Source organism: Sander vitreus, chromosome 11, assembly GCF_031162955.1.
Source record: "Sander vitreus isolate 19-12246 chromosome 11, sanVit1, whole genome shotgun sequence".
NCBI lineage: Eukaryota > Metazoa > Chordata > Actinopteri > Perciformes > Percidae > Sander > Sander vitreus.
In genome coordinates, this window is record NC_135865.1 from 18,999,827 (window position 1) to 19,014,410 (window position 14,584).

General features: G+C 38.3%; 1 protein-coding gene across 1 annotated transcript; it reads right to left on the reverse strand.

The window, feature by feature from the left end:
* Positions 1–4,354: 4,354 nt before the first annotated feature.
* On the reverse strand, positions 4,355–11,111 carry u2af1 (U2 small nuclear RNA auxiliary factor 1). Its single transcript, XM_078262107.1, has 8 exons — positions 11,027–11,111; positions 9,752–9,839; positions 9,123–9,189; positions 7,315–7,364; positions 6,808–6,906; positions 6,524–6,657; positions 4,820–4,912; positions 4,355–4,713 (listed from the first exon to the last, which is right to left on the reverse strand). Exons 1-8 carry the CDS (start codon positions 11,068–11,070, stop codon positions 4,557–4,559), a joined length of 732 nt encoding a protein of 243 aa, XP_078118233.1. The 5' UTR covers positions 11,071–11,111; the 3' UTR covers positions 4,355–4,556.
* Positions 11,112–14,584: the final 3,473 nt, after the last annotated feature.

The window sequence follows — 14,584 nt, forward strand, 5'->3', positions numbered from 1 at the left end:
TGTAGCAGCTGCTTCTAATCTGGTGGGACGAATGTCATGTGAAAAAATTAGGACACCCATGCTAAAGTTGACTAAAAAGAGGAATATAAAAATCATCTTTTGCAAATTGATCTTAATGCCTTAATTAAAAAAATGAGGAAAAATCCAACCTTTAAGGACACCAATTTCCTTTGTGAATGAATAATGTATCGTAAATAAATAAATGTTCTTCCTTAAAATACAGGGGGCTTAAGTAAGTACACCCCTATGTTAAATTCCCATAGAGGCAGGCAGGTTTTTATTTTTAAAGGCCAGTTATTTCATGGATCCAGGATACTATGCATCCTGATAAAGTTCCATTGGCCTTTGGAATTAAAATAGCCCCACATCATCACATCCCCTTCACCATACCTAGAGATTGGCATGGGGTACTTTCCATAAAATCATCTCTCAATGCAAATCAAACCAGCTATTAGGCTAACTGAAATAAAACCATGCCTTTTTAATTAAGGCATTAAGATCAATTTCCAAAAGATGATTTTTTTTATTCCTCTTTTTAGTCAACTTTAGCATGTGTGTCCTAATTTTTTCACATGACTGTATATGTGCAAAGAGACTGCAACACTGTCTGATGAGTCAAGTAATGATGAAGAAATACTGCCCCCCCCTTCAAAAAAGTTAAGGATGCAACATATTAGTGTTGGATTACAGCCACTACAGAGACAAGTGTTAACAGATATCAGAGCTCCCGAGTCAGAGGTGTGCCATATTACAGATACCCCACCTCATAAAACATAGCTATAGCACTGACTGGAAAAGCTCAAAGATGTATGTGTGTGTGTGTGTGTGTGTGAGTGATTGAATCATTCAAAGCCACTGAGGGGATTTACTGTCACTAGATAACACAACAAAGACCCATTCGTGCCATAAAAGCATAATTCTGAGGCCACAGAGCTGCTGAATTACATTAAACAAAACTTGTTGGTGTTTAGGTTTAGACATTTAGGTTAATTTAAGTAGAAAATAGGCAATGCTTTAAATGTTAACCACTTGTGGCCAAAGACTATATTTAGTATGATAAGGGAAAATGCTACATTTGTTCTGATTAGTCTAAGGCATTGAACTCTGGTACAGACATACTTTGGGCAAGTATCTAACAGTACACATAAACATTTAGATCACATGAAACATTACACTTATCAACAATCAAAGTCTAGGTTTTTGAAAAATGAGGAAAAATGCTAACATTGTGTTTCCTGAACGTCTACTATATGAAATATCTTTTTATCATCACATATGTGTGCATATCTTTGATATTCAACGAGTTCATAGACACCAATGACTTGATTGTGCTCCTGGTAGTTTCTAAAATACAGCCATTTTATTATCATACTATATTTAGTTAGCATAAAGAAAAAATCCAAGGCACTTGTCTTTAGAAAAAAATGTAAATGCCTTTATTACATCTGGCACATCTAGAATAATCTATGACAGATGTAATAAAGGCATTTTACTTTTTTTTCTAAAGATGAATGGCTTTGATTTTATTTATTTTTTCCCTTCATACTCATTGGATTTGTTTATACCCCCCGTACCAAAGAGGACTGCCTCATTTTCCACAAAGACTAGTTTCAAGAAGCTCTTTGGTTTTTCATACTATATTTGGGGACATGAGACTACTGTTTTTTCTTAAAATATAATGAAATATAAAAAATAAAAATAAAAACAGTGATCCTATGTGCCCATGTTTTTTCCTAAAATAAAATGAAATATATAAAAGAAACAGTAGTCCCATGTGCCCAAAGACTAAATCTACTATTATAACAAAAATCGGTTTGAGGGATTAAAAATAAATAAAATGAATCTTCAGATGTGTGCTTAGACAAGCCCAAAGAAGTCTTCCACCGAAGGCAATTCTAAATTTCAGTTGCGTGCACAAATGGGTTAAAGAGCAGCGCACTCACCTGTCCGTCAGACGAGACACCAGCAGCTGAATACAATAATGATCGAGCCTGGATTCCACCAGCAGACCGACTGGACCAACCCACACCTCAAGTTTAAATCGGATTACACAAACCTTCTTTCATCCCCCCCACCCACCTCAACCTTACCTCAAACTAAAACCTTTGGTCCAGTCTGCAGTGTGTCCTCAGCAGAGATAAAACACCAATCATTGCAGTAACTAAGAGGTTTAAAGCTCCTTTACCTAAGTATAAATAGCAATTATACAATGCAAAAATACAAAAGCTGCATTCATCATTTTACTTATAGCTAAATACGATTAAAGTATCAAAACTAAAAGTACTCATAATGCAGAAGGGATCCTTTCAGTGGTCTATATTAACTGGATTATTATTATTGATGTATTTACATGTAAGCAGCTTTTTAATATAGCTGGTAAAGATTGAGCTATTTTTACTACTTTCAGTGCTGGGTTGGGTGAGAGCTATCTATTTTTGTATTGGATTTATTTTAGGTATTTTGATTTTCTTTAAGATAGTATTTTCCATAGTACTTTGTTTTATTTTGCAAGAATTGGGCAGCACTAAAGGCACCTTAGGAAGTGGGTTTCATTCACATCTTTCCTCCATAAACATTAGAGAGTAGTTAAGTTATCCTGCAGTTTGTCATGGAATTAACGTAGTTCCTTCAGGTAACATTTGTGTATATAATATATAAAGAGAGGACAAGGAAGAATTAGCAAATTTGCAACCACAAAACTGATAGTACACCTATGGTTAAAAGGGAATAAGGAGAATATGCCCCATTAATAGATGTGTCATGAAGTCTGTTACAGTATGTACACAGCAGCTACAGTAGTTTAGGCATAACCACAAGACTGGTAGTTATAGCAACTAGTAAACCAGAAGAAGTGTGATACTGAAAAACACTTGCAGAACACCCTGCACTAAAATGCAATGTTTATTAACTTTGTGAAAATTTCAACTTTAAAAACAGTAACTATAAAACAGCTTCTTTTTTTTTTTAATCATGGTATCTGGCTTCATTATCACTTCACTTATTACCTGTCCACATGCGGTTAGGTCGACCTAACCTAGATTGAGCTTTAGCACGGTTGTTTCACTTTAATAAAGTTATATGGTTTAGGTTTATCAGAGTGTATATTATTCTGTATTAATCACCTTAGCCAGGGTAAAATTATCTCCTGTCCTACATCTTAATGAGACAGTATGAAACCCAAATGTAAAAGTAAAACAAACAGTCACTTCAGGAAATGTGTAAAGTAAAAACTGTAGCTGCAGAGACCACCCATGCTTGTTCAGTTAAAGGAACACGCCAACTTATTGGGACTAGTTTATTCACCGTAACCCCCAGAGTTAGAGAAGTCCATACATACCCTTCTCATCTCCGTGCGTGTTGTAACACTGTCTGACGCCCCCACCGCTAGCCTCGCTTAGCACAGATCCTGGAGGTAACCGGTTCCATCTAGCCTACTGCTCCCAATAAGTGACAAAATAACGCCAACATGTTCCTATTTACATGTTGTGATTTGTATAGTCACAGCGTGTACAAATAACTCAAAAGGCGAAGCGCTACTTCTGCTACTTGGGCGGAGTGATTTGCTCGCAGCACGTGAGAAGCCCTGTGGTGAGGAGCACAGTGTAACAACGGTGCTTTTCAGGTGTTGCGCTTATCACTCCGCCCAAGTAGCAGTGCTTTGCCTTCTGAGAATATAGTTCCCAGTATGTATACGGTTAGAAGATGGCTGTGTCTCATGTGACCTTGTTATTTGTACACCCTGTGACTATACAAATCACAACATGTAAACAGGAACATGTTGGCGTTATTTTGTCACTTACGGGGAGCAGTAGGCTAGATGGAACCGGTTACCTCCAGGATCTGTGCGTTAGCTGTAGGCTAGCGGTAGGTGCGTTAGAGTTACGACACACACACACAGATGAGAAGGGTATGTATGGACTTATCTAACTCTGGGGGATACGGTGAATAAGCTCGGTGTGTTCCTTTAAGTAAACAAACTTCAGCAATTTTGTGTTTGTTCCGATTTAAGGTTTTTATGTTTGAACCTACTCTGGCTGGTGCCATGTGTTCACAACAAATATCTGGTGCTTTTCAAAAGTCCCAAGACCAATAGATATTTCTCTTTTTGCCGCCTTCTGTTTGAAGTGACTGTGATGTTGAAGTCTAGGAATGTCAACTGTCAACAAGTTTTCATGTTAACAGCGTGTTAATTTGAAATTGTGACCTCTGAGCAATGCAATGAGTTGAATTATAAACTACATGTTTAATAATCGCCAGTGTGTAGCTTTAGTTCTTACTGTATTGCATCAGAAGTAGGACTGTACAATAACATTATTTATGCTAGGTAATAAGTACGATTCATGAATCAGTCAAGTTAAGTAAAAATGGTAATTTAATGGAGGTGAAAGTCATTTTCAGAAATCAAGAAAAAAACAGGTTCATCAATGCTGTCACAGCTTCAAAAATCAGGTACCTTTCAATTAGTCCTAGAATAGATCTGAAAGGGTACAACCTTAAAAAAAAGAAGACTGGGGATGGATACAGGGAGGGAAGGACAAGTAGTCATGGCTTGTGGTTCAGAATCGTCCCGAACGCTCTCTGTCTCTGGAGCGACGTCTCTCGTGGTCACGGCCACCTCCTCCTCCACCTCCTCCTCCACCTCCTCCACCTCCTCGACCTCTGTCCCTCGAGCGAGATCGCCTCTCTCTTGAGCGAGACCGGGACCTATGGCGGCTGTGCAAGTAAAGGAGGAGCGATTATGAATTGCTATAAATAAAAAAAACTATGCATGCAGGTTCACCCAAGTGACTGAATGTAAAAGGTAATGATATGTTTGTACCCCTTCCTCCGACGCCCATAGAGCTCTCTCCTCAGTTCACGCGAGATGGGCTTCAGATGCATGAAGTTGCAGAAACCACCACGAGTGCATTCCCTGTGGAGAGAGGGCAACGTGGACCAGTTTGAGCCGAAAGGAATAAGCAAATCACATATGAGGTGTAAGACTGTCAATGGCGAAGTTTCACACAGTGGCAGCAACAAGCTTAGGTATGATGATCTAGAGAGATAGCGACCTAAAAACAAAGGCGTGCTACATACTGTAGACTTTAAACAAAAGCTTTAGGTTGGACGCTATAAATCACTGAAGATATGATAACAGGTAGAGCTGGGCAATATATCGATATCGTGATACGAGAGTAGATTAGAGGTGTGAATCTTCACTGATCTCCCGATTCGATTACGATTATTATGTCAGCGATTCAAGATCACGAATTTTTACTATTAAAAGGCATATAGGATATTTAATTCATAGCTTTTCAAGCTTCAAAAACAAAACATTCCGCAGTGCTCTAATACTAAATAAATTGGATACATAAAACTACAGCACTGAGCACATGGCATCCTGAATGTGCAAAACATAACAGAATATGTAAATAGAAAGGTTGTTAGGCCTACATTAAACTGTAAACAGAAATAAATCGATTACGGCCCGGACGATTAACGATGCAGCATCGTCCATGTCCACGATTTGATGCACCGATTATTTGATTAATTTCAACACCTCTAGACTAGATATCATCTTAGATTTTGGATATCGTAATATGGCATAAGTGTTGTCTTTTCCTGGTTTTAAAGGCTGCATTACAGTAACGGTCATTTTCTGAACTTACCAGGCTGTTGTAACTGTTCTATTATTTGCCTTTAGTCATTATATCCACATAACTGATGATTATTTATCAAAAATCTCATTGTGTAAATATTTTGTGAAAGCGCCAATAGTCAACACTGCAATATTGTTGCGGTATCGATCGAGGTATTTGGTCAAAAATATCGTGATATTTGATTTTCTCCATATCGCCCAGCCCTAATAACAGGCAGTGTTTGAGGCAGGATCGGGTCACTGTTCCATCCAAGGAGGACAATAAACAATACTGTATCAACTGTACACCTGGTGAGAGCTACAAAATTATATTTGAACAATACGAATGTATTTTTAAGAAATTGTGAAATCATATGAATGAAAATTAGGATGAGAAAGTACTCCCCTATTAACATATTAGGCTTTATATGTGCCACAGATAAATATGTTATCAGTATTTTACTTGAAGTCAACATACAAGTTCATCTGTACATAGAAAACCAGACCAATTTAGAGCATTTTACAGTTTCATTTTGAAGTTTGGCCAACATAGGAAATGTTGATAAAATCTAAAAATGAGAAGCCTGCTAACAGCATTGATCCTGTCCTTTATTTTATAAACGGAAAATAGGCTGTAGGACATTTTATGTTTTAAAAAGGCTCCTTTGTTGCAAAAGTGCCCTCATGCTCAAACCCATAATGGAGACGTCCTGCAGCTCTAAGTAAAAACAGCCGCTCCTTGTATTATCAAAGAGTCCAACATTAATCTCAAAGAATGAATGCTTGAGTGTTTCAATGAGCAAAATGTTTCTTCTGGTTCTTTACTTGAGTCTCTTAACCCTGCCCTCTCACAATCAGTTTTTGGTTAATTATTAAATAAGCTCTGTCCTATCACGTAGCACTCACCCCATTTCATATTGGCGACAGCAGGCTTCTCTGAAGTCTGTAACGGGAGAGAGCTCAGCATGGATGGGCTGTCCATTAAACCACCGATTATTCAGGTCTATCACAGCCTTCTCCGCGTCCTCTTCATAACGGAACTACAAAAGGACCACCAAGAGACAGATAAAGTTTAGTTGAAGAAAAAAGAAAATCACAGGCTCTAGATCCATGCTATGAAAAAAAAAAGAAAAAAAAAACATGGCATTACAGTGGTGGTAGCATATGTGGCTTTCAGACCGGACACCTACCTTCACATACACATTTCCTACTAAGTGGTCCCCGAGGTTGTCACATACGTTCATCTCCTCCACCTCTCCGTACTTTTCTTCCATCTCTGTGAAGACCTCCTGTGAGGATGAGAGAGAAACATTAAGTGTTAACGTGATGCATTTGAGTGTTCGTTGCAATGTTGGGTTACAGTCCCGCCCTCTTTGGTTTGGATGTGCGTTCACACTTTTAAGATTGATGCCATTCCCATGTCTGTAGGGTAAATATGAAGAGATTGAGAAATTTGGTGCGTTCATTCACGCGGAATAGCACTGCCGCCCTGTGATTCCTGACGTTTTAAAAGAACAGTATTTATAAAAGTGGCCCAATTATCATTATGCCATCAACAGCTACATACTTTATGTAGTTTTAGATTATTATGAGAAAGGATACTTTTATTATTTCCTTAAAAGAAAATGTACCAGCTGCAAAGTGGTGTGGTCAGGGTTTTAGGCAGACCTGCACTACATCAAACTTTCAGAACTTACCTCAAAAAACTCATCATAGTGCTCCTGCATCTCCATGTCACTGATGGCACCTAGTGGTTATAAGAGAGAATGATAACAGGAAAACATGGACATAATTTATCATTTCTGCCATAGATTCTGTGGTAAACAGGGCCCTCAGTTGTCACTTATTTCATGTTGCCCTTTATAGAGCCAACCTACTATTTACTAGTACTCTTTAAAGTATTTGATTCATCTCATAGAAAATGAATAGGAGGTAGCAGGTCTGTCTATCTCACCAAGTTCAGTCTGGCGGTACCTCAATGCCAGTGTTATACGTAGAACTTTTTCATGCAATTTGTATGCCTGGCTCACATTAAATTGTTGCTTTAAGCCAGTGGTTCCCAAACTTTTTCTGCAGCCGCCCCTTTTTTATAGATACAAATATATTATTTTGTTTTTTACGTCACGATTGCTTTGGCAATGTAACCGTCTGTTTCCCATGCCAATAAAGCCCCTTTGAATTGAGATCAGCTGTTTCTCCGTGAAGGGACGAGAGACAGGTGTGCAGCAATCAGCTGTTTTCCGCAAAGGGATAGTCGTAGGGAACGAGACACAATGCGATTCAACTGACAGTCAGTTCCTTAGATCGTATTGTGGGCACCACTACGTGTTTTTTTTGCCTTTCTTTTTAATAGTTGTGGTGTTTAGTGTAGCTTCATTGTCTGCTTTAGGGCTCCTGCACACTGCCTGCGTATAGCTGCGTGGCGTTTTCTACGTCTTTGCACACCAGAAACATGTCTAACACGGCGCTGCTGCTGCTAGCCTTGTCTGTACACATGTATGTTTCCCATTGATAAAATGAAATGGCGTGTTCTTCAACTTTATTTTGTCAATATGGGGAGAGAGTTGTGGAAATTTACTGCACTCACAGTAGTATACGTCATGTTAATCAAATATATACTGATTTGATTACAGCAAAGACAACGTCGGCAGTATTGACGGTAAAATAGGCTACAGAAGATTTCATTCTGTATTGACAGGTGCAATATTTGAAAATCGATAATTATTTTTTATTTTTTATTTTTTAAATGTAATTTATTAAATGTATTCGTTTCATCTTTTCCTATTCTATTTTGCCTGGAAATGCTTCCAACACACTTGCGTGTTGCGTGAAAAACAGACGTCGGTCCTATTTCTAGCATGCACACGTTTTCGGCGCGGCTCGAGCCGTGTCTGCGACGTGCGTGTCACATAGGCAGTTTGCAAGCTCTAACCTGTTAACATGGGAGCCGAAATAAAAACGGACACGCCACGCAGCTGACACGCTCACGCCACGCAGGCAGTGTGCAGGAGCCCTTACGTTTATCTGGCACTCCTTTCACAAACTTGTCCATGCTTTGCTAGCAAATATATTTAGTTTAACTCCGAGCTCCCCTAGGGTGTGTGCCCCCCAGTTTGGGAACCACTGCTTTAAGCTAACTGAACTCCATTTCTTGCAGCTACTCAAAAAGCTGACGTAACATCATAGGACTGGTACTACCTGATCAACTGTGAAAGATTGGTGGCCTAGAATTCATCATTACAATATTGATAAGATTCCAGTAATAGTTTATATTGTGCACTGATTTATAAACAACTTTTCCCCTACAAATATTTATTTTGTAACAATCATTATATACTTTATAAAAATCAAGTCCTTGCTTTTCCAGAATTGGTTTGAAAACAAATTCCTATAGCACATCAACCTTTTAACAGTGAGTGCTTTTACTAACATATGAGGAATTCATTAATCATTTTGCTCTCCCCACATTTCTATATATAGATATATATTGTATAGAAACACTTACAGGTTAGACCATCAGCAGACTGGGCACTATTCTGAGGGTTCCGGTAAATGTTCAGGAGGGCAATTGTCTGAAACACAAAAATGTTCATTATCTGGATGATCGGTTTTGATTAGGACTGGGTATTAAACATTCATGCTTTTTTTCGGTACAGACCACAAAATGTGACAATAGCAGGGAGAACAGTCAAATAGCAATAATTAAAAGAAAATATCTAAGGTTAAAGTAAAAAAGTCAGATTAAAAATGTAACAAAACTTTAGCAAGTAAATACTGGAAATCTACTTTGCTATCCTATGCTGACTGAATACATATAAATAACCAGAAAGTGCTCTAAGTTTTCAGTGCTTAATTTGTATAACTAATACTGGGATGCAGGGTTTAATCCCTGTCCTGTTGTCTGTCTGGTATTATTAGGATGCAAAGCTGGGTATGACATGTGACTAGGATGTGTGGACCACGGATATAACTTAAAAACTAGTAAAGTTTATTTGTAAAGCCCTAACACTCAACATATGTCCTGCCATTTCAGACCTAAGTTCCATGATTACTATTTGACATAGGAAAAAATATTGTTTTCACTTTATCTAGGCTATATTAGGACATTTTGAAACAAAAAAAGTACGATGTTACCTGGCTGAATGTCGGCTTGTTGTGTAATCTGGAGCAGCGGTCGCCATGTCGGCAGGCACCAATTTTAAAATAAAAAGAGCAGTTGACCCTAAGGAAAAAGAAACAATGATTAAGATGAGATAAGGTAAACGCAAAAACACAGACTTTGTCACTATGTTTAAAAAGTGCAATCTGGCCTGCAGAGGTGGTCTATTGTTTTGCTTGAAAAAATACTAAAACATAAAGCAATTATAAAAATAGATGCCAATTAATTTTCTGTCAACAGACTATTCAACTATTTGACTAATTGTCTCAGGTCGTTCAGGGTCTATCGCATTTGATTTCATTTCAGCTGGGTTGAAATAGAGCAAAATCTATTTTCTGTGTCACAGAAATAAGGAGAAACAGAAAACCAAATAAAAGTGTGTTTTTAAAATATGTGTAACTATCATCGTTTATATATGGGGTTGAACAATACCAACAAAACGACTATAATATGGCAAAGACAGCTTAAGTAAAGATATTTTCAATTAGTTGTTAAAGTTAGTGACTGGGTCTTTAGTTTATCAAGTTTAGATTTTAAAAAGGGGCATGGCATGATCTGTTCTAGCAACATCTGCGGTTAGCAAAAGAATAAAGACGCGTGATGGGATAAAAAGTTGGAATGTAAGGTAGAAAAGTAGTAAGAGAATAAAGATGTTACGGGATGCACTGAGACGGTAAGACGCGCCTGCTCCCATTCATTCATGTTACTTTGAATTTACTTCCTAAAACGCTAAGGGACACTATGAGATTAAATGCTTAGGGTTGGGGTAACGTTACAATTAACTTGCTTAAATACAGAGTGAGAAGCATGCTTAGTTAGTGACTATCCGTGTATTTCCTACTGTAACAAAGGCTTCTATGGGTTTCATAAAGTATCGTTAGCCAACTATCGTCAGCTAACTCAAGGGTAGGTGGTAGTTAATGTAACACTTTTACTAGTGTTCAATTAGTAAAGTGCTTATAGTTTATTCAGAAAACAGTAACTCGTTATATCGTATTTTTCTGAACATCCCAGCACTGCTCAGCATCCAGATGTTGCAGGAGCTAGCTAGCAGTCGCGGCGCGGTATTTTACAAACGTTAGCTAGCTTGCTAGCACTAGCTTAGCTGTTAGTTGCTAAAGCCAGTGTAACGTTGCCAGCTATAGACTGCAAACACCGCTGGATATAGTGTTACTGGTCAAAGCGGACTTTAGCGGAAATAGCTCACAAAAATGGCTTATCATTACATTAAATCAACGTTATATACTTACTTATCTTTCTCTGTCCCAAAAATGGACGCCAGGTACTCCGCCATCTTGGCCCGCCTGTGTGCTCAACCAGCAGCAACAACGAAAAGACTTCCGTCTCACCTCTTTCAGAATAAATGTGTAATCTCCATAAATATGTAGCTAACGTTACTGACAAAATTTTATTTTTGCACAAAACCTGCACAAATTATATTAAACAGATAATAAGGTACACCTGGTCATTCTAATGTAATCGAATTCTATATCCCTGCTTTGTAAACTCATACATAGCATACAGACTGTACAGTACTAAAAATGATATACAATTTGTAGTTTTTGTTGACACTGTCTATGGAAACTAGTCTTGTATCTATTATCCTCAAGCTATCGTTGAAATCATGGAGGTTTAAGAAAAAACTTTAATGCGCAGACTCTGAAGGTAAAGTGTAATACTTTTTCACATGCCTAATACAATACTTTCAAACAATATTTAAAAATGACCCCCTTTTATTTTGAAAGCAATACACCCAAACCGGATAATTGTCAATATTGGTCATTTCCGTCTCGACCGTGACTTTCGGAACTTTCTTTTTATTATTATTGAAAATGTACAAAACAGATATGGCAACATTTACATTCATACATTACATTAAAGGTACAAAGCAGCAAAGCAACTTGCCAAATGGCACAACAGCATTGTAATCAAAGATAGACATTTTATAAATCAGGATTAAGAATGAATTACAAAGGAAGTGCTTTACATTCTGAACATAATTATAATATTAATAGAAAGGAGAAAAATAAAATAAAATAAATAATGTAACATAAAAGGGGAAATACAGTTTAATTTCAGTTATCTGACACAGTGGGGTGCATCCATCCATCTATCTCGTGTGGGGCAGCTACCTGACTCCAGCAGTTCCTCCCACAGGTGATGGGCCCATGGGATAGAGTGGGGGGGTGCCACATAGCTTTTTCAGAACCCGGCCACCAGGTGCTCGCTGACGAGCCCTTCATTTGGGCATGGTTCTAGATGGGGCCCTGTGCTTCCTCCAGGCTAGGTCATTCTTCCTCTTCCTCGTTGACTCATAGGGCTTTTTTTCAGGGCTCAGGGATAGGGCTCTTTATTTTTTATTTTTCTTCACAATTTCCAGCAGTTTCAGCCTTTAGTATGTACAGAAAGTCACAGAAACACTCACATCCTGTTAGGTCTGATTCCGATTGCAAGGGCACGTGTTATTAAAGCATGGGTACAGGGACGGCGTACAGTGCACACAGTCCAGCCTAATTTTATGGCCGAGGCCACGCATTAATAACGTGGGTCCACGCAATAATATTTCTTCCACCAATGTCACCAGAAGGGCTCTGTAGCCTATATATCAGCTTGTACGCAGTCTCCAATGGTTTTGATTATGACAGAGTAGCCTGTTTAAATGCTCTACTTGCGATCTGTTGCTGATGTTGTGAACAACGAACACAAACTGAGCAGAAGTGGGACAAAATGCAGTGTGTTTATAAGCCAGGAAAGGCCAAACACAAGCAAACCTGTAGACTTCTTTGTGGAGAGGCTAAGACATGAGCACCAACACGCCTTTGCAGATTGGGTACTAAGCAATATCACTCGACTCATAGACCTTCCAGGGAAAGTTTGCCCATGCAGCTCACCGGAGAGTGAGGCTTAGCTGCCCTTCGCCACATGCTTTCTAAGCTCCTTCAACTTCCTGAAACGGGAAGACAAAGAGTGTTTTTTGTGCACCGTTAATTGAAGAAGGAATAGCACAGCTCTATTAAATTATTCTATTAAGTAAAAACCTTCATGTGGAGGGGTTGGTCCGTGTGCCATTCTACAGCCAAAGACAGGCAGCCCTGAGGCAGATGCTGAATTCTGGAGCAGAGATAGATCTAGAGACAGGCGACTTCCACCCCAATAATGCCATCTGTTGGTTATGTTAATATCAGTCTAAGTTTTACTTCAGCTAAGGGACATAAAAGGGGTCAATATAACAGTGAGGACACTATGTGCTTAATTTTAAGTCAGTGCAAAAGGTGTTCCATCTTAATGTCCCTATTTTTTGTTTATTCACAATGTTGCGTTGCACAATGTTCTATCCATCAATCAATCAAAAAAATTGTTATAGAGCACTTTAAAACAACTAAAGTTGACCAAAGTGCTGTATAGAAGAATAAATAAAAGACATAAAGTACATAACTCACACAGGCATAACATAAAAATGAAATACACATAAAACAAATCAAGAGACATAAAACGTGAGAAGACAGCCATACAATAAAACAATAAAATCAAAAGGTCAATGCCTGGTGTCAAAGGCCAAGGAGAAGGGGTGGGTTTTAAGAAGAGATTTAAAAACAGACAGTGAGGAGGCCTGTCTATTGAGCAGAGGCAGATCATCCCACAGTTTAGGAGCTGACACAGCAAAGGCACGGCCCCCTTTGAGCTTACGCTTTCATCATCAACTGAAACATGTTTATTTAATTTGCGAACCTATTATTTTTTAATGGTCATCTAGATGTTTCAAGTGTTTCAGTGCATCATATGCATGGATCAAATGTGATGTGCAGGCTTTTCTATTAAAATGTTACATTTGCCTGTAAAGTGAACAGGAGTGGGCGGTGAAAAAAAGCCACGGTCAAGTCAGAGAGTTCCCAAACGTTTCAGCCTTCAGTCTGTACAGGAAGTCACAGAAACACTCACATCCTATTAGGTCAGATTCCGATTTATTAAAATGTCATCAGACCCATATATGAGCTTGTATGCAGTCTCCAATTGTTTTGATTATGACTTAATAGTGACAGAAATGTGCAGGCTTTTCTATTAAAATGTTACATTTGTTTGTAAGTTATAGTAGAGGTTTAGTTAGACTCACACAGTCAATGCGGACCGTTTGACTTTTATTCGAAAAGTGGAATAATGAGATGTGCCTTAAAGTGAATATCTTAAATTACTGTATAATGCAATTTTTAGTTAACATTTTCTCGTTTAATTCCCGTCAGCTTTAAGAGTATACTGAAATTTCTATTACGAATAAATTCAGGTGTCAGTAAAATAAGAGAGTGAAGCCATAGAGAATGAAGAATAGAGGATGGGAAGGCCAAAGGACCAGCTTGTGTAGATTATATAAATAGCTCAATCTCACACAGGCTCTGCCCTTTATACTGGACTCTATGGGTAAGGTGCATGTGTTTAAGTCCTTTTGTATCCTTCAGGAACATTTTTATATATCTTTATGTTGTCCACCAGAGGAGGGCAGTGTTCAAGTCCTACTGAGAAGCAGTAAACCCAGTAGTAGAGTAGTAGACCTACTTTTAACTGTTTTTGCTGTGATGTGCTTTGATAAAATGTTAGTGAAATATCTTTGGGAGCTGCAAACACAAGAGACTATCTACTGCATCTTTCCAATGAGGAGTATTACCCATAGAGTCCAGTAGAGGGCTCTACCTGTGCTTATAGAACTAGGGTTCTAATATCATAACTCTCGTTTCAAATGAGTGGCACCAAACAAAGATGTTATATTGAGAGGATCGCTAAGTGTGAATGTACATAAATGCTAATAAAAAGCTAAC